The sequence below is a fragment of the Lactuca virosa genome, chromosome 1 (genome assembly GCF_052849685.1).
Source record: "Lactuca virosa cultivar CGN04683 chromosome 1, Lactuca_virosa_CGN04683_v6, whole genome shotgun sequence".
In the NCBI taxonomy this organism is placed as follows: domain Eukaryota; kingdom Viridiplantae; phylum Streptophyta; class Magnoliopsida; order Asterales; family Asteraceae; genus Lactuca; species Lactuca virosa.
Genome location: NC_136426.1, coordinates 29,640,852 through 29,662,415, shown reverse-complemented (window position 1 = coordinate 29,662,415; position 21,564 = coordinate 29,640,852). Strand labels below are relative to the sequence as shown.

The following is a 21,564-nucleotide window of genomic DNA, read 5'->3' as shown; positions in this document are numbered from 1 at the left end:
TGCAGGGACTGTTTGGTTATTTATTTAAAGTTGAAGAAAGAAGGCCCAAGGACCTCATTGGATGAGGTTGACGAAAATCACTTGGGCAAGCCCAAGAGTTTTCGTCCAAGCCCCTTGAATGAGGGGAATGAGCTGCTTGGTCACCAAGCTAAGGGAATTAGGGTTTCTCCCTTAAACCCTAGCTTTGGCACCAAGCTACCTCACCTATATAAAGGACCTAGCCATTCACATTTTCATACACTCCTTCCCTTAAGAAGCCTTGGACGAAAACTTGGATCTTCTCTCCTCTCTTTATATTCATCATCTTGCTAATTTGGGTGTGATCCCATTAGAGGCACGACAATTGTGGTGCTTGCTTCCAAGAGATCAACAATAAGGTGTTCTTTGTTATTACTAAAATAACAATCAAGGTATGTAATCCTTAACCCTAATTTGGTATTTTCGAAAATAGCCTAGCATTCTTAGGGTTTCCTTTTGATGTTCATAGTTATAGATTCAATAGTGAAAACATAGATCTTTATTAGGGTTGCATGCACACTTAAGAGTTTAAGTTTGTTTGTTTTGCATAAAACCCATCAGTATAATCATATATGATTATACATGTTTATACGTATATGCCTAATCATAAATGATTATACATATATGTCTGTTCACAGATTGAGTAATCATATATTATTATAACGATTGGTGACAGAAAAGGTGGTGGTGCAGAGCTGACGGTGGTATAAGTGACAGAGGTGGCAATGGTGGTGTCGGCTGGTGGCAGAGGTGGTGGATGTGGTGGTGGCGGTAGCAGTTGTAGTGGTGGGGAAGGTGGCAGAGGTGAAAGGAATGGATGACGCTACATAGTCATTTATGATTATAATTGACCCGCCGCGTCGGTACGCCATAGGGTTAGAGCGGCATATGTGAATTATGTGGCTGAGGTTGAATATCAAGATCTTGAATTTATTTTTAATCTCAACAACTTATATATATATATATATATATATATATATATATATATATATATATATATATATATATATATATATATAACCCAACCTCAAACTCTATTCCCGATCTATTCGACTCTATAGCCACAATTATAGTTATTTAAGTGGTATCCTGCGATTGAAGAGATCAAATTCCTCCGTGGAACACACGAAACAAAGATATGAACAACATAAATGGAAATGTAAAAGTGATGTTTTAAATTCATCAAATGAGAAGCTTTTTTCTAGGGTAAATTACACCAATCGTCTCTCGTGCATATGTCAGAAAGCGTGTTTAGTCACTGTTTTAAAAAATTAATCCGGACAGTCCATCGTTTGGTTAAAAGTTACACCTCATCCCTCCAGACATAAAAAGACGATTTTCTCTTAATAATTTCTTTTTTAATTTTTATTTATTGCTTTTAGATTAAAAAAAAGAAAATAAATATGCACCGACCTACCCTTCCCCTTCCCTTTCCCCATTTTTCTTCCCTTTGTCTCATTCACTCTCGACAAACACCTAAACAACTCCTCCTCCTCTTTTTTTTTTCCAGCGAGGCCACCCACATCTACTCTTTCTCTTACTTTCTTTTCCGAGTGCCGGAGAATAACATCAGAGTTTGGTGACTCAGACACTCAATAGGTTTGATTTTCCGGTGTAGTAACCAGGCTACCATCGCAACCCACCAAGCTCTGTTTGTGATACAATGACCAGATGAGGAGGGTGTGGAGATCAGGACAGGAGAAGAATGGTTTGAAGAAATCCATGGTTTTGTCATCGATGACAGACCTGAAGCCACCGATGAGGCCATCGTTCTACACCTCAAGCCCTCGTTGGAGTCGTCACCGTCGCTGGAAACCTGCAGTTCCTCCGACACCACCACATATCAACGTGAGCATGAACTCCTCTGGCACCACCACCTATCACCGCAAACACATTCCCCTTCCCTTTCCCCAACGACCATCGAAGCTACCAACTTTAATCTATCAAGAGTTCACGACATCTCTCTGCAATCGAAATCAGGTCCAAGACAAATCCATCGAAATAAAATCAAACCGAACCTGAAACTCAAAATCAAAATTGAAACCTTCATCGATTTCAATTTTTGGATTTGAGAAGGACGAAGAAGGAGGGAACTGCCATTTTCATCGAGTTTGTCTCTTCAGCCTATTTCTCTTTTTGTATCGTGCTACATCTCCATCTCACTTGGCATCTATCTCGATATAGCATCAGACACATATGTGTGTGTGTGTGTTTTATGTTACTCTGTTATCTTCGATCAGTAACAATAGTGTGAGGGTTTGTAAGTGAAGGAAGTAGATGGGTTGGGGAAACTAAGAGTATGTGTTGAAGAAGAGAGAGAGAGAGAGAGAGAGAGAGAGAGAGAGAGAGAGAGAGAGAGAAAGAGAGATCGAAGGTGGTTGTGGACTTGTGGTATTTTTCAGCGTAACCGAGAGAGATAGAGATTAGAGATAGTTGTTTTTTTTAAGTTGTAAATAATAATAAATAATGTTAGATTAATTAAAAATAAATATCCAATGACATTTTAGTCATTTCAAATGGGGCGTGGACTACATTTGCAACAAAAACACATTTAAGGGACGAAACGTGCAAGTTTTAAGCAAACAATGGACGGACCGAGTAAATTTTTGAAAATAGAGACTAAACACGTTTTTTGGCATGTGCACGAGTGACTATTAATGTAATTTACCCTTTTTTTTTATATCCATTTGATCTACTAAAGTATATCAGATTTGCCCATACAATAAAGACAAATTTTGGTCCATTGAATCCCAAAAATGTAATAACTTTAAAGTGTCCTATTTTTCTTCGGCTAAATACAATATACAAATACGACATGTACTATGCATAATATGATTCGGCTAAATACAATATACAAATACGACATGTACTATGCATAATATGATGATGCCAATGAAAATTTTTAAAATTTGTAAAAGTTATACATGATAAGAAAAGTTAAAAAATAGTCATTTAAATCGAAGTAAGGATGTATCTTAAAAATAGATTAAGATGTCTTGATTTTGAATTCATTGAATGAGTTGCTTATAAAAGTTAGAAAACAAAAAAAATATATATAATCATCCTGATTCCTTTCATAATGACGAAAGAATAAAAAATACTATTAAAAACCTGATTAATGACATAGGATCCGAATTGAATATTGGAATATGATTTTTAAAGATAAAGTTCAAAATGGTCCAACCCATTTAATAACAGGTAAACAGGCCGTTTAATATGTCTAAACTATTTGACCGTTACACCCACCTCTCAAAAAGTTCAAATCACAAACCCTTTTCCTTTCCCACACTCCTACTTCGCTTTCGCCGTAAACTCTCCCAACGATCACAAGTCAAATTGGTCTTCAGCTTCGAATCAAAACATTGCAGATTTTGGAGTACTCCCCCTTCCCACCTCTGAGATCTTTTCCCTTTCTTGTATTCGAGAACTAGGGCATTCATTTTCACCGATCCAGGTATTAGGTTTTTTGGGGCATTATCAGTGACAAAGATTCAATCATTTCTGCGATTTCTTCGATTCTTGAGCTTTCATTGCGTGGGTGTTGTCGAAATCTACAAGGGTATGTCTTGGAAGTAAGTAATTTCAGTTGATTTTAGGAAAAAATGCCGGTGTCGACTAGGTCTCACATGAATGTGATTCATGATCGGAATGAGGAAGAGAACACCCATTTGCAGAATCATCATCAATTGAGGAATCCACATCACGGTTTGAAAGAAAAGATGAAAGCTTTGACCCAGTTGTACGAACAGCAGAAACAATCATCAATTGCTTTCAGAAACCCTTCTCCTAAACCAGACGCAAATTTATTTTCAACACATCCAAGTGTGGATCTTCTAGCCGGAGCTGGATCTTGCAGAAAAGAATCAGAAAATCAGAAGAAATCACGAACAGTAGAGACTCATGTGATGAGGGAGAATTCTATGCCTATTTCTTCTACATTCACCAAGACTTACGTCTTACCACAGCCACCATCTTCCATGGACGAGGATGCCAAGGAGAACATAGCTGTGGCGGGTGGTGGTGGTGGTGGTGGTGGCGGTGGTAATGGTGAGAAGATTGTTGGATTTAGCTGCCCCCCAAGAAGAGGGGCGATGTCTACAACAGTGGCAAGAAAGTTATCCATGGGAACTTCTCATGTGGCTCAAGACCCAAAAGGGAAAGTCTCCGGTAGCTGTGGCGCCACCTGTGCTGTTGGTGATGGTGGTGGAGGAGAAGGGGCTGCTGCAACAGAATCAGAGGGTGTCACTGTAAAACTAGGGAAGATAGGTAGCAGGATTCTTGTTTTTGTAAGAGTAAGACCATTGAGCAAGAAAGAAAAGGAAGCTGGATCAAGATCTTGTGTACGCATTGTGAATCAAAAAGAAGTTTACTTGACAGAATTTGCAAATGAGAATGATTATCTAAGGCTTAAAAGACTTCGTGGTCGCCATTTCACTTTTGATGCCTCATTCCCAGATTCATCTTCCCAACATGAAGTTTATTCCACTTCGTAAGTATTTAAATTCCCTTTCTTTATCATAAATCATATCAATTTTATACTTTAGAATTATATCATACCATCTCAAAACTTATCCAACATTACTCCATCCTTCTTTTATGATTGAAATGGGGTCAAAATTTGATTTTTTTTTTTCCGAATTTGACAGAACATCAGAGCTTGTTGAAGCAGTTTTGCAAGGAAGAAATGGTTCAGTTTTCTGCTATGGTGCAACGGGTGCTGGTAAAACATTCACAATGTTAGGCACAGCTGAAAATCCAGGTGTAATGGTTTTGGCCATAAAAGATCTTTTTTATAAAGTTAGACAAAGGAGCTTTGATGGAAACCATGTTGTTCATTTGTCATATTTGGAGGTTTATAATGAAACTGTGAGAGATTTGCTTTCTCCTGGACGCCCTTTGGTCCTTAGAGAAGATAAACAGGTCAGCATTTCCTTTTGAGTTATATACAAGAAATAGCGTCCTTCTTTCATCAAGATACAAAAGATTATGCTATTTTTATTTCGTTCTTCATTTTATTAGTCACAATTTGGTTGAAAATTTGAAGTTTGTTTCAGGGGATCATGGCAGCAGGACTCACTCAGTATCGAGCTTATTCTACTGATGAGGTGCTTTTTCTATTGTCTACAAAAATTCTTTCAATAAATATAATTACGAATTTTGAATTTTTTTTTAATTATGTTTATAGGTGATGGTGTTGCTTCAACAAGGAAACCGTAATCGGACTACAGAACCAACTCGAGCCAATGAAACATCTTCACGTTCCCATGCAATTCTTCAGGTACATTTCGTAGTGGTTGACTTTGAATTTTGAGGTCAACTTTCATTTTCTTGTTTATTGCATTTAGTAGAAACTTATAGATTTTGTATTGGATCAGGTAATGGTTGAATATCGAGTGAAAGATGAATCAAAGAATGTTATAAACAGAGTGGGAAAGCTGTCACTTATTGACTTAGCAGGGTCAGAGAGGGCTCTAGCCACAGATCAAAGAACATTAAGATCACTTGAGGGTGCGAATATAAACAGATCATTACTTGCTCTTAGTAGTTGCATTAATGCTCTTGTTGAAGGAAAGAAGCATGTTCCTTATAGGAACTCAAAGCTCACTCAATTGCTTAAAGACTCTCTTGGTGGTGCTTGTAATACTGTCATGATTGCAAATATTAGTCCAAGTAATCTTTCGTTTGGTGAAACTCAGAATACACTCCATTGGGCAGATAGAGCTAAGGAGATTCGTACTAAGGTTTGTTCCCAAATTCCTGGAATGGAATCGTCCATTCCATTCCATTACATCCAACGAAACACACCTTAATGAGTTGTTGTTAACTTTGTTATGGTCTTGATTTCCAGGCATACGAAGCAAATGAAGAAACTACCCAAATACCTAATTCAGAAACAGATCAGGCAAAACTCCTCCTGGAATTACAAAAAGATAATCGCGATTTAAGAGCACAATTAGCAAAACAGCAACAAAAGCTTTTAATGGTTCAAGCGCAATCTTTAGCAGCCGCGTCTCCTACGCCTTCCACAATATCATCCATCTTAACAACGCCTCCAACTTCTTGTCGACAAAAACAACGAAGAACGACACGACCATCGTTTTTAACCACCAACTGTTTCACACCCGAATCAAAGAAAAAAGCAGCAGCGCCCCAAGAAAACGTTCAGGAACTTAAACAAACTATCAAAATGTTAGAGGCGGCTATGGAGAAGATGAAGAAAGATTACGGGTTGCAGATAAAGCAAAAAGACGATTTGATTCGTGAAATTTCACAGAAGGTTAGAAACAGAGTCGCGCCTAAAGAGGCAACGGCGGCGGTGGTGGGGGAACTGAAGAGCCCTAGTGGTCGGTTTTGTTCTCCGGCGACAAGAGATAAAAAACGAAGCTTTTGGGATATAACAACGGCTAATAGTCCATCGGTTGTTACGATAAATGGGAGGAAAACTCGGAGTCATGTTGCTAAAGAGCCTGTTGCTGCTCCTCCTGCTCCCTCCATGCTTCTTCAGGTACGATGATCTTATCGAGTTAAATATTAAATAAATAAATAAATAAACTTGACTTATTATACGACACTAACCTTTTTCAGGATAAAAGTGAAAATATTGTTAAAATTGATTATTTTGAAATTTGTATTTTTTTTTTTTATTTATATAAGGGTAAAATGGTCGTTTACTTTTATCCAAAAGGGATATAGAGAAGGACATGAACCCATTTAACTACTTTACTCGTATATGACTTGATGGAAGAAACAACCCCTTGTATATATATGACTACAATATTTATTTATTTTTATGTGACTAATGTAGTTTGCATTATTGTTTTGTGGTTTAAATTTCTTCAGCCAGGTTTTGCTCGTAAGAAACCCGAATCTTTTAGGCTGTGAAAGAAATATAGAAGTCGAGCTCGAACAAGAGTATAGAGAATTGCTTAGTTAGGAGAGATTGGAAACTTTGGTATTCTAGAAATTGATGATTTATGTCGAATAAGGTCTCTTGGATTATATAGGTTAACTGAATTGTTGATGTTTGGTAGCTTTTTTTTTCAATTAAATATTGAGTGTATGCTCCTCGTGTATATTTATAAGTTATAACATCTCTTGATGTCTTTACAATTTCTTTCTTTATCCAAAAATAGTAAAGAAAAATGTTTGAGTAGACTCAACTATCAAGTTCCATTTTTTGAGTTGGACAAATATTTGTAGTTTTTGTCTTATTGAGGTTAGTCACAATCAAAAACACATCAAATACGGTCACAAACCCAACCAAAGTCCTATATTTAATAAAATTGCACAACGGCTTTTTGTTTATATTTGATTAATTACGGGCAACAATTTAAATTGCAAAACTAATTTTTTTTGAAAACATAAGCGGATCTAGAATATATAATTAGTATGCATGACCCATTGGATTCTGTTGAGAAGCTCCACCGTCTCTGATACGATAAAACCAATATGATCTAAATTATCCCTTGTGAATCTTTTCATCCCTCTCTTATTGTAAAAAACACATTTCATTTGTTCTCTCGAATATGTTTTAATTACTATAAATTGTGTTTATACGTTTCGGTAATCAAGCTATTATAGTAACGTATATTTTTGTCATTTTAGATCATTTGACTTGATTTGGCATAATGAAATTGGTTTAAAAGTTAAATGACCCCTTTTTATTAGTTTGTGTATGTAGATTAGGCCCAAGTTTCTACTATGTAGCTATTTATTATTGGAACAAGAATAGGTATTTATTATTGGAACAAGAATAAGTATTAATTATACGAAAAAAATATGTATGATATCAAGGTATCAATTATAATTGACTCTTTCTAAATTCATGCTTCATCGCAACGCCGAAACCTATTTCTTGGAAAACTAAAAAAGAATCGGCTGTTTCTAGTTCTTCTGCTAAAGTTGAATATCACTCCATGACCATTACATTTAGTGAAATTTTGTGGTTGCATTGATTACTTCAAGATTTGGAAGCTCTTCAAAGGCATGCCACACACCTTTATTGTGATAACAACTCGTCGTATTGCGAACAACCCAATTTTTCACGAGCGAATCAAACATGTTGAAATGGACTGTTATTTCATTCGTGAAAAAGTTGAAACCGATTAGATTTACCCGGCTGTCATTCGCACCAATTATCAAATTGCAGATATTTTTACCAAACTACTTGGCACCAAGAGATTTCGATTTCTACTTGGTAAGATGGGCGTTCACAATATTCACATGGAGTAAAGAAAATATTAATTATTTATGTTTATCTTATCTTTATTTAGTTCCTAGTTTCTAGTTTCTGGTATGTGGTTTCCTTTTTTTTATATTGAAATTGATGTATATATATTGCTTTAGATCGATTGAATGAAATTATAACCTGACATCGTATTGATCCACTTGAAAACCCTAATTCCATTTTCTTTAATATATAGAATGTTTTAGAGCGAATGTGACACGGACCGTATTTAGAATTTTTCGGAGTACTCAAGAAGTTGTTGGACTATGCTAGTTTGACCCAGAATATCCTAGAGCGTCCTAGAATTCTCTAGGACATCAAAGACTTATCTTGATCCTTATAGAATCATGTAAACATGTAAACAAGGTTGTAGAACTCGTTACTCGGTACTTGCTCGACTGACTGCCGAGTAGCGAGTACTCGTGAGTATTCGGGGTGTACTCGTGAGTATTCGGGGAGTACTCGGATTCGGTAATTCATGTAGAATATTTTTAGGAAAATTATATATGTCAAAAACACAAGTTAAAATAATAATTTGATTGAAATATATAACAAAATTAGATACATGTGAATACATAAAAATTGAAATACACACAATTGTCTCATTTCGTGAATAATTACTGAAAATTTAATATATATATATATATATATATATATATATATATATATATATATATATATATATAGTAATAATCATATATGTGTGTTGAATAATAAATCATTAAGTGTATCATACATATTAATCTTGAAATTCTTAATTTTTTGTTTATCTTTTTGTGACAATTTTGACCCATTGACCGAGTTGGCCGAGTTTGACTTTGTTGACCGAGTAGGCCCGAGTAATACCGAGTAGGCCCGAGTTAGAAAGATGTTGACCGATTTTTGACTGAGGTTGACCGATTTTTGACCGAGTTTGACTTAATCCGATTTTTTTTGCCGAGTTCACATAACTCGCCTCGGTGGAGGGCCGATTCTAAGTACTCGGCCGAGTAGGCCGAGTTTTACAACATTGCATGTAAATATCTAGATATATTATTCTAGAATAGTCATGTGTAAAAAAGAAGTAGTAGCATCTAGAATATTCCGATGAGGAGGTGTAATGACCCTATAAATAGGGGTCTAGCCATTTGTTCCAAGATCATCGGAAGTTGTCTTCTATTCTCTTGAATTCGTATAATAGAAACTCTTTTTTGTTTTTAGTAATTCTTAACCCTTGTCTCTTTCTTTCCAAGTCGTTAGTACATCGTCGGGGAATCGTAGTAAGCCTGACTTAGTAGAAGAAACACTAAGTGTCACACGGTGATCGAGTAGTCCCGTGACACGTGGTATCAGAGCCCAGAGTTTGTGCAAGCAAGAGATTGTAGCTATGGAAGGAGGAAGCAGTGAAATACCCAACGTGCCCCATGTCGTCGAAGAGAAAGGAAGAAAGTCCAAGAAGAGGGATCAATCGATAGATGTGTAACAACCCGTTGTTATAAGTCAATAAAAGTTTAAACCACAACCATGCACAAGTAAATTCACAACATAACTTGTTGATATAAGAGCTTTAAATGACTAGAGTGCATGCTTACTTAACTTTCATGTAAGTATATATGCAAAAACCATGTTAATTTGAGTAAATACAAGCCTAGTACTTAACTTAGCAACATAATATTATATATATATATATATATATATATATATATATATATATATATATATATATATATATATATATATGTAGATTTCGGTTTTTGGGAATCTAATCCCAAAACCAAACCGTGAACACTTGCTTTTGGAAGACCAAAACCGAAAACACCTTTCTCTTTGACCCTAAGACCGCAAACCCCTTCTTCTTGACCTTAAGGACCGAAAACTCCATTTCCTTTTGATCTAAGACCGTAAACACTTCATTTTTAGAAGTGTAGGACCGTAAACTCAAGGTCTAAGGCCCATTAAGGTCGAAATCTACCTTTATATATATATATATATATATATATATATATATATATATATATATATATATATATATATATATATATATATATATATAGTTTTAGCCGCAAACTCAATTCATTTCTCACTTTTCAAACCGTAAACACCCACTTTTTGCTCTCAAAAGTCATCCGAAATCCTCTCAAGTATCATACGTAATCATCAAATCTTCATATGATTTTGTCCAGATCTTCATCCAATCTTCAAATCTTCATACTTTTCCCAAGAACATTCATAATCCCCTTCATATCTTCAAGTGTTTATCCAAGAACACAAAAACACACCGAAAACCCTCCCAAGCCCACCGAAAACCCCATTTACTCACCGAAAACGTCTTGCAACACTTCACATAATTTCAAATAATTTTGTAAGTATTCCTTACAGAATTAAAGTGTTGTCTAACACTTTAGTTATTATTTAAATCATTATTTAATCTGTTATTTGAATTAATATCTTATTAATTTAAATACGACGTCGAATATAATTATTTTTAGGATAACGATTATTCGCACGTACGCTAGCCCGATGATCGTCGCTATAACTCGTTATTCAAACCCGAACGCACATTCGAGGTGAGTTCATACCCTACGTTTTCATTATTTTCCCATGTTTTTAGGGGGGGGGGGGGAATACAAGTACAACACAAGGAATTTTTGTGTTAACATCCAAATGGTTTCAATGAATTTTCAACGTTTCCAATCATTTCAAACTGTAACCAGCTTTCCTAAATTATTTTAACTGTTTCAAACTATTGGTTTTACTAAAACATATTTATATATTTATAGATGCCCTATTGATATATGAATATAAAACTTTAAACCTTTGTAACATGCTGAGCAAAGGAAAATTTTCAGAAGTATTTTCAAGTCAAACAGAACACACTTATAAACTATAATAGGTATAGTTTATGAAGCATTCTTACTATTCTACTAATTCATGAAACCATACGAGAACATACTTATAAACTATAATAGGTATAGTTTATGGAACACTTATATCATTATTACTAAATACAGAGATACCATAACACGAACATAAAAACTATAATTGACATAGTTTGTGGAACATAAGTGCTACCTTACTAAGTACCGGTTTATTTACAGTAATAAACATATAAACTATATTAAGTATAGTTTATGGATCATATAAACAGTTATTTAAAACAAAGGATATTCAATTATTCTACACGTAACCGTCAGTATAGCTTTGTGAGACACCCTTCAAGTACTTACCTAAGTACCAACCAAGCCCTGAAATTATAACCACAGTCTCCTGGAGGGAGAGCGTGAGTTTGTGTATAGATCTATACGGGACTGACAATCATGCACCTTAACTGTCAGCTACAGTTAGGTCGGCAGGCCTGGGGTGATAAATGTCATATCGATTCCGGCGCCTGAAGAACGTCGTTTCAGGCCATCCTAGGTCATCAAGTATGGTTATAATAACTCACAATTTGGTATTGAACAACACGATTAGTGTATGAATAAGTAAACAACTTCACATAGCTTTATTATTAATGAAACTACAACAATGTATTTTACAAAACAGCAGGTGAATCCAGGTACTTACAGTTACAAAGTTTTATACAAGTATAAATACAGGATACTATTCTAGTACAGAGAAAACATACTTTTTACGGTTTTATGTTAATTAAAACTGTATGATACTATCTTAAAGTACGGTAACATTACAACAGAAAATATAGGATTTTCTGGGAAAACATACTTTCACTTTCAAGGAACATCAGACGGATTTCGTATATAAACATGCTTATGAACTCACCAACTTAAATGTTGATACACTTTCAAAATCACTTGTATTCTCAGGGAACCAGTAGACGAGTACACCCACATGTTTTTGAGAATACGAAGCTTTGTAGAGTCACGTCTTTTATACTTTTGCTATATGCTTTTGATGTCATACAAACGATGTATTGAATAGATGTAAATACTATATTTTATCAATGTAATGGTTGTGTTTGCTTTGATTACTATTATGCAATTGTTGTGATACTGTACATGACGTCATCCGCCCCCGAACGTTTCCGCTGTTTCGGTTTGGGGGTGTGACAAGACACCCTGGAAAGCTTCGAAAACAAGCTTAAAAGGGTAGAGATTAACGTCAGTGAGATCCTTGAATGGAAGGATATCGTCGAGTAGTCCATTGGTGATATTAACGACACGGGTGATGGAATGAAAGAGTCCATCAAGATCATCAAAGAAGAAGTCCTTGGATTGATCAACACCTTGCGAAATGAGTTTCGCGAGAAGATAGGTACTTTGAAAATTAAAGTAAATTTATGCAAGGTGGCTATTGATGGAGGAGCTATTGTGAAAGCCACACCACACATGGAAGCACCCAAACCGCTGAAGTATGGAGGTAAGCGTGATCCTAAACAACTCGACGAATTTTTCTAGTCCCTGGAATGCTATTCCAACACTATCGGAGTAAAGGACGACACGTCTAAGATAGACACGGCTGTCCTTTACTTATGTGAAAATGTCGCTCTATGGTGGAGGCAGAAGCATGGGGACATTGAGAAAGGTCTTTACGTCATAGATACATGGGAAGAGTTTAAGAAGCACCTCAACAAGCAATTATGTCCTCACAATGTTAAAGATGTAGCCATGAAGAAACTTCGAGGACTCAAGCATGTCGGGTCAATTAAAGAATATGTGGCAGAATTCATGGCTTTGATGCTCGTACTACCCAACCTACAGGAAAAGGATAAGTTGTTTTACTTCCAAGACTGTAGCACCCGATTCCTGGTACGTATTTAATTTCATTGAAATGTTACAATTTACTCTGGGACTCGGCGAGTTGGAGGCCCAACTCGTCGAGTAGACTCGACTGTTGGATCGGGGGTTTAAGTGACCTACTCGACGAGTCAGAAGACCGACTCGACGACTAGGAGCTGTCTGGACAAAACCCTAATATTTAGGGTTTACACCCTATTTAAACACTTTATCTCGTCCCAACCCAGCCTCCATCACCCTCCCAACTCAGAGAAACCCTAGATTGAAACCCTAAACCATTTTTCAGTGATTTGAGCTCTTTTGGTGCCTTTTTGTGTGTGTTTGAAGTTGAAGGAGAAGAAGAGAGCTTAGGAGATCAAGAGGAAGCTAGTAGATCCCAAGGTTTTGCTTCATTCTCAGTCCATTCAAGGTAAAAATCTTGAACCTTGACCATCTATTTCCTAGATCTTGTTTTGGGGCTATTTCTCCACCTTTTCTAAGCTTTTGAGAAGCTATGTTCAGTTTTGCTTGTATATGTGGGTTGTGCTTCATATATGGAACCATTGAGGGTTCCCATGGCATAAAGGTGCCAACTTTATGGCCATGGGAGACCCATGCATCATATAAACCCCATTTTATAGCCTTTTGAGCCAAAAACCCCATGCATGGACATCAAGTTCGTAGCTTTACGTATAAAAGGGACCCTAGGAGGTCAGATCTATGATTGGGATGCATTAAGTCCCACTGAAATCGACTGTATAGTTTTAGACAAAGAGGGACTCGACGAGTCACTTAGGTGACTCGGCGAGTTGGGACGCTTTTTCCCCAAAGTGTCTCTTGGAAATGGTTTTGGTTGAGTGGAAGGAACACTCAGCCAGATAGCGGTTTGTTTTGGACCTGGAACTCATGGGACTCGACGAGTGTATGAACAGACTCGGTGAGTCCAAGATAATCTCCCAACTTATGAAGACGGACTCCGCGAGTTCAGGAGGAACTCGACGAGTCATAGACTGAACATCTTCTTATGAATGAAGATGAACTCGGCGAGTTCAAGAACGAACTCGGCGAGTCGTTTGAAGATTGTCTGATGTGTTGTTGAAGGCGAACTTGTCGAGCTCTTTCTAGACTCGACGGGTAGGAGCGGGTTTATGACATTTTGTGGTTATGGGGACTCGACGAGTTGGCGGGCCAACTCGGCGAGTCGAGTCAACCAGATGCTGACTTTGACCAAAGTTGACTTTGACCATGGATTTGACTTGGACATTGATTGGGTTTGGGTTGACCCTTGTAAGGGTTGTGAGTATGAGTATGAGTTGATAACTTGAAAGAGTTGTCGTGTAGGGATTGAGGAGTCGGGAAGAGTCGATTTCCACATCGAGATTAGTGCAGACACTACGCGACATCGAGGTGAGTTACCTTCCAGTAGGGGTGGGTCTACGGCCACAATGCCGGCCCACCAGTAGGAGTTGTTAGATGATTGTCTTTGTGATAATTGTCTATGTTTGCTACTACATGTTTTGTATATGTGCTAGTATGATATGATTTTATGTGATAGTGATAGTAGGGGGGTGAAATAGTCCCCGGTTACCGGTCGATAGGACCGAAGGGGTAGATTAATACCCAATTATGCTAGACAGATTATGATATATGCGATATGATATTATGTGGTAGTAGTAGGGGGTGAAATAGTCCCCGTCACCGGTTGAGATAAACCGGAGGGGTAGGTCGGACACCCCGGTATGTATGACAGGGGTAGGTTAGGCACCCCGGTATGCCTAGCAGGGGTAGGTTGAGCACCCCGGTATGCTCAGCAGGGTAGGTCGGGCACCCAGATATGCCTGACATGGGGTAGGTTGGGCACCCCGGTATCCCTGACAATATGTGTTACGTATGGTAGGTGGTATGATGGGGGAACTCACTAAGCTTTGTGCTTACGGTTTACAGTTTTGGTTTCAGGTACCTCTTCAGCGAAGGGGAAGGAGTCGGCGCGGTAGCGGCACATCACACACACACTGGATTCCGCACTATGAGACCCTGGGAATTGTACTCTGATTTTCATTACTTTAGGTGATTTGGTTTTGAGATACGATATTATGGTTTTGGGGATTGATGTAACAATGGCGATGTTTTGGTTAACTATTTTATAAATTACTTAATTAAAATGAAATTTTTGGCCTTGAATTTTGGGATGTTACAACTTGGTATCAGAGCCTTAGTTTGAGGGATTCGGATACATTCTCGGGTGTGTCTGAACTCAAACTGAGGACTTGGTAAGAAAATTTTTTTTAAAAAAAAGGAGAAGATGAAAATCACTTTATGAAAAGAAGTTCGAAAAGAGAAAAGGGAACTTTGAAAAAGAACAAGATGTGTGATGTGCGCGACCGGCCGAGCTCAAGTAAGTTTTCCCCAAGATACCCATACATGTTATGTTATGATATGATATGATTATGAGAATTGCATGCTAAATTAGGGCTAGAGGATCTAGGAAGGATGACTTATATGCCTACTGTATATGTATGAGAAATGCATGCCAGATTAGGGCTAAGGATCTAGGAAGATTCCTGATACGCCTGCTATATGTGCTTTTGAGCTGCAAGATGTTATTGATTAGTCAGTTATATGTTAGCTTGGATAGAGTACGATTGGATTGGGTTACTCAATGCCCGAATGTTGTTGCTTTGTGCTTCGGGAGTCCTAGTTATCTTTAGATAACTAGTAAATGAATACGTTAAGTTACATATTGCGAGGACGAAATAATTCCAGAAGGTTAGGTCTAGCCCTACTGCGCAGCTCTTGTTTGAGTCCAACCGTTGTGGGGTAGGACCTTTCATTCGAAGAATTATCTGGTCTTAGTAATATGTAGTGGTATTCGCGAGCTAGTTAGGTAAAGGTAGCAGGGGTTCCTTATGCAGCTGATGGCGGAGAGTAGGTCGGAGAGTTACCCTAGGGTAAGCCTAGGACGAGATTGGAAAAGAGTGCAACAGTAGTAGAAGGGACTTGGTGAAGTCGAAGCAATCCTTGAGGAAAGTACGGATAGATATGGAAGGTAGTATGGGCCCGTACTACTGAAAGAAGAGGATCTGTACTCGAATCGAGGAGGGCCGAGATGGAACCAGGAAACTTGTAGAAGTGTATGAAACCTCCCGAGGTTTATGTATGATTCTGAAAGTTATGTGTTATGTTTCAGAATGGTGATGATCACGCGACACGCAGGAGGAGGTTCAGGGTCAGGATCCGGTTCAGGATCAGGTTCGGGAGCAGGTACCGAGCCAGTTGATGACGGACTACGTGAGTTCATTGCTTCTGAGATCACAAGAGGTATCCTTGAGTCGACCCCGGTGATTTTCGGGTCGATCAAGGAAGGGATCATTGAGTTATGGAGGATCGCCTCAGGGCATTCAGGAGCGATATGGCACTCAGCCAGTCAGGGTCACGCACACTGTCCTTCAAGGACTTTAGGGGCAGTGGTGCACCGGATTTCCATGGGGCTAAGGATCCCATCGCAGCCAGGAGATGGATTGCAAACATTGAGTCTGCACAGTTGACGAGCTTCTACCCTGAGGGGTCGAAGGTGCGATATGCCGCAGGATGTTTGTAACACCCAGAATCAGAAAGACCAAGAAAAGAAAGGAAAGGCTCTAAGTCAAGAGTCAACTCGTCGAGTCCAGGGAGGAATTCGACGAGTCGGAGCGGGATCCGGGGAATAAAGTAAGTGACCGACTCGGCGAGTCGGCTAGTGGACTCGGCGAGAAAAACCCTAAATCACGGGGGTTGTGCCTTATTTAAAGAACATTACATCCCTTTCCCAGCCTCTTTACTCCCCTTTTGAGATCCAGAAACCCTAAATCGTGAGTGAGACCCCTTGGAAGCAATTTACAGCCTAGATAAGTGATTTTGGTGTAAAGGGGCTTGAAGATCAAGAGGCTTGCTGCAAAGGAGTGGTGTAGATCCGGGATCTACTTCAGTTGGAGCATATATTGGAGGTAATAAATTGTTGCTTTGGCTTTATTGCAAATAGATCTATCTTATGTTTGAGATTTGGGGCATTTTGGGCATGATTGAGATCTATGTCGAGTTAGAGGCCTAGATCTGAGGTTGCTACCTCAGATCTAGACTTGTGATGGTCCAGAAGGTCATAAAGTTCATGTCAATAAGTTGTTGGTGAAGCCCCTTTGTCTTAAACCCTATCCCTTGAGTGTTTTGGGCCTTTAGCTCCTTGGTTTCACGTAAAGTTTGCAACTTTACGTGGGGGATAGACTGTAGAAGAGTGGATCTATGGATTGGAGCCCCTGCATGGCTCGAAAAGCCATTGTATGGATTGAGAACTGGAGAAACTCGGCGAGTCACATGGGTGTACTCGACGAGTTGTATGAATATGTGCATGGGCTCGGCGAGTTGGAAGAACAACTCAGCGAGTCTGTTGAAGATTGCCTAGGACTCGGCGAGTCTGTTCTTGGACTCGACGAGTCAGGTCGCAGAACCCCCAACCTCTTCTGGTTAAGACGCAGATCAGTGAGTTGAGTGGTGACTCAGTGAGTTGGACAGGATGGGACTCAGAGATCGTTGAACTCGACGAGTCCTGGGGTAACTCGGCGAGTTGGGTCGTATTTGGAGAGCTTCTGAGTTGAAGGACTCGGCGAGTCTACGGGTTGACTCGGCGAGTCGAGTCAACTGGAAGGTTGACTTTGACCAGGACTTTGACTTTATCCAGAGTTGACTTAGTTTGACTTCTAGAGTTCAGTTTGGAACTAAGTGTTTTATTGATATTAGTAGCTCGGGGAGCTAGTGGAGCAGCGGTTCAGGGAGTGGTCGGACAGCAGCCAGAGGGTTATCAGCAAAGTTCAGCAGTGCGAGGTGAGTCTCCTCACTGTTTGTATGGGTCTACGGCCACAATGCCGACCCATTTAGTTTATGTATGGTAGCAAGACCCGGGGGTTAGCCCTAGGCATTATGCATGAAAGACCAGGAGGAGGCTCCTGGCACACAGTATGTTATTATGTATGGTAGGAAGACCCGGGGGTTAGCCCTAGGCATTATGCATGAAAGACCAGGAGGAGGCTCCTGGCACACAGTATGTTATTATGTATGGTAGGAAGACCCGGGGGTTAGCCCTAGGTATTATGCATGAAAGACCAGGAGGAGGCTCCTGGCACACAGTATGTTATTATGTATGGTAGGAAGACCCGGGGGTTAGCCCTAGGCAACATGTATGAAAGACCAGGAGGTGGCTCCTGGCACACTGTATACTATTATGAATGAAAGACCAGGAGGTGGCTCCTGGCACACTGTATGCTGAGTAGCCTAGTAGAGTAGTATGTATAGTTGTCTTTGTGACGATTGCATGGAAGACCAGGGGGTGGCCCTTGGCACTTGTCTGTAAGACCCAGGGAGTGGCCTCCAGGCTTGACAAGAAAGACCACATGCGGCCCGTGGCAATACAGCAAGACTATGTTTGGCACATAGCACTTTACTTGATTATGGATATGTTTGTTATGTATGGCTCATGGTTACGTATGGCATGTATGGATCAGTTGGGTTGTATGGTATGTGGTATCTGGGGAACTCACTAAGCTTCGTGCTTACGGTTTTCAGTTTTGGTTTCAGGTACTTTGTTTTCAAGGAAAGGAGCCGGCTCGATCGCAGCGCATCACACTATGTTTTCCACACATGAGATCTTTGGGATCACACTCTGATATGGTTTTATGATAATATGTTTTGATTACTGACACTTTGGCTTGACACGAGATATTATTATGAATGTTTTTATACTGATGGTCTATGTAATAACTTATTTAAAAATGAAATTTTTGGCCTTGAATTTTAGGATGTTACAAGTTGGTATCAGAGCCTTGGTTTGAGGGATTCAGACATACTCTTAGGTGTGTCTGAACTCAAACTAAGGGCTTGGTATGAAAATTTTCAAAAGGAAAACCATTTTTTTTAAAAAAAATGAGTTTGAAAAGAATTTGAAAGGAGAAAAGAACTTTGAGAAGAACAAAGTGTGTGATGCGTGCAATCAGCCGAGCTCAAGTAGGTTTACCCCAAGATACCCATACAAGTTTATATTATGTTTATCAGTTTCAGTAGAACAGCATGCTAGAATAGGACTAAGGATCTAGGAATGATGTCTTATGTGCCTGCTTTATGTGCTTCATCTTATGAGGATTGCATGCTAGTATTGAGTAGACAGTAATAGGATAGCCTGTTTAGGTTATGCCTGGTTATATGAGCTTAACATCGCATGCTAGTACAGTTTCTCGTTATGAGGATAGATATGCTTGAGTAGTTTCCTGTGTCTGAATGCTGCTTGCTTTGTGCTTTGTGGGACTCTGAGTGATGGGAGTTAGCCATTAGGTGAATACGTCACATGTGATGGTATTCAGGTGGTGGCTAATTGGCATTACAAGGAGGCCTTCAGCAGCTGAGGACTGGTTTGGGTGGAGTCATAGATTTCCCTAGGGTAATCCTAGGATGAGAGTAGTGCTGGGAGCAGTGTTAGTAGTAGTGAAAGGGACTTGGTGAAGTTGAAGCAACCCTTGAGGAAAGTACGGATAGATGTGGAAGGTAGTATGGGCCCGTACTACTGGAAGCAGAGGATCCGTACTCGAGTCAAGGAGGGCCGAGATGGAACCAGGAATCTTGGATAATGTGTGAGACCTCTCGGGGTATGTTTTGATCCGGACATTTATGTGTTTATCTCCAGTATGGTGACCACGTGACATGGAGCAGGAGGCTCAGGATCTGGACCAGGATCGGGCTCGGGCGCGGGATCCGAGCAAGTTGATGATGGATTACGCGAGTTCATCGCATCTGAGATTACGAGAGGCATCCTTGAGGCGGCCCCGGTCATTTTCGGGTCGATCAAGGAGGGGATCATCGAGCTGACGGAGGATCGCCTCCGAGCTTTCAGGAGTGATTTGGCGTCTGGCCAGGCGAGTACGCGCACACTGTCCTTCAAGGACTTCAGAAGGAGTGGTGCGCCGGATTTTCACGGGGTGAAGGACCCCATTGCTGCCAGGAGATGGATCGCAGACATTGAGTCTGCGCAGTTGACGAGCTTCTGCCCGGAGGGGTCGAAGGTCCGCTTTGCGGCGGGATGTTTGAGAGACAGAGCTAGAGATTGGTGGGAGTCGGTTGGTGACTCATTGGGAGCCTTGGTCATCGAGGCTATGACCTGGTCAGACTTTGTGACTAGGTTTAGGGCGGAATTTGCGTCGGCGGTGGAGCTTCAGCAGCTGGCCAGAGAGTTCCTAGACATGAGACAAACGACAGAGTCGGTGGCGGAGATTACCGCCAAGTTTCGGGAGAGGGCCTTATTGGTGCCTCAGTATACAGGGGGATGATGAGATTCAGAGGACCCGCTATCATGACATGTTGAGGGCTGATATTCGGGAGCATGTCAGCTTCTCGGCATGCCCGACCCTGGACTCTATGATTGCCAGGGTGCGGGAAAGGGAGATTGATTTGGAGCACATTGCAAAGAGGAGGTCGGATCAGACGTATACTTTGGAGGGTCCCGGGAAGAGACCCAAGACTTCAGATCAGCGACTAGTAGGTTGGCAGGTCCGAAGTCAGTGCAGCACGTGCGGGAAACCACACGAGGGAGTTTGTCGTTCCAGGGGTTCAGGCTGCTACAAGTGTGGCAGTGATGGTCACGTCAGCAGGGACTGCCCACAGGGGGCAAGCCCATTATGTTGTCACTACAATCAGGTGGGACACAAGAAGGCCGACTGCCCGACGGTGAGGGGAGGAGCAGGGAGTGCGTCTGCCCCGACAACTTCGAGGATTACGGATGGGTGAGAGGGTAGGGCCTTGCAGTGATAGATGAGGGAGATCTGGATTACAGCAGGGAATGTTGCTGGTACGTATCTATGGCTATTTTCGATTCTATGTGTATTAGGGTTGTTCTTACCCTGGACTCAGGTAATAGTATGTATGAGTTGTCTCTCTGCTTGTATTCGGATTGAACTTTCAGAATTGTCATATGCCAATTGCATACCGGGAACTATTAGTAGCTAGTGTAGGGTCATCCCTCACTTCGGGTTCGAAGTGTCCAGTATTATCTCGATTATGACCAAAGCGGTTCAGGAGCGTTGCGTGGAGGTTGGTGGACAGAGTCCATGGAGTAGCCCTCCACCATCATTAGGGTTTGGTGGTTCTAGTCTTGGTACTTGGGATAGCTTTTGGAGGCATCAAGGGAAGTGGTCTATCACTGCTGGGGTTGCTCTGAGCATTAGTCATTCGGACCTTAAGGGCATTAGTTGGAGCTCAGGGGATTATCAGTATCGGGGATGCAGGAGGTGTTCATCTAGTATTCGGTAATCGTACGGTATTTGGAGCGGACTAGTGATGGATCGCTAGCGGCATCAAGGCAATGGTAGTTATCATGCCTTTCGTGCAAGGGAGGAAGGAATGGAAATCCTCGGGTTTTCGCAGGCAGGAAAGACTTAGCTGAAGCTAAGTGGGGGAGAAACAATCATGTTATGGGAGCAGAAGCGGTTTTGAAACTAGGATAAGTTTCGCTCTCCTGTCAGAAAGGAAGACGGCCCAGGTGGCTGTATGAATTGAGGACAGTGTGAATTGGAAGTTTGGAAAAACTTGCCAATTGTG

The 21,564-nt window shown here is 40.2% G+C and overlaps 1 protein-coding gene across 1 annotated transcript; it reads left to right on the top strand.

Moving 5' to 3' along the window:
* The first annotated feature begins 3,253 nt into the window (after positions 1–3,253).
* Positions 3,254–7,128, top strand: LOC145161634 (ATP binding microtubule motor family protein). The gene is made up of 7 exons (XM_079081232.1): positions 3,254–4,507; positions 4,665–4,938; positions 5,073–5,123; positions 5,204–5,296; positions 5,394–5,759; positions 5,867–6,523; positions 6,859–7,128. The coding sequence occupies exons 1-7, from the start codon at positions 3,621–3,623 to the stop codon at positions 6,898–6,900; spliced, it is 2,370 nt and encodes a 789-aa protein (XP_078937358.1). The 5' UTR covers positions 3,254–3,620; the 3' UTR covers positions 6,901–7,128.
* The last annotated feature ends 14,436 nt before the right edge of the window (positions 7,129–21,564 follow it).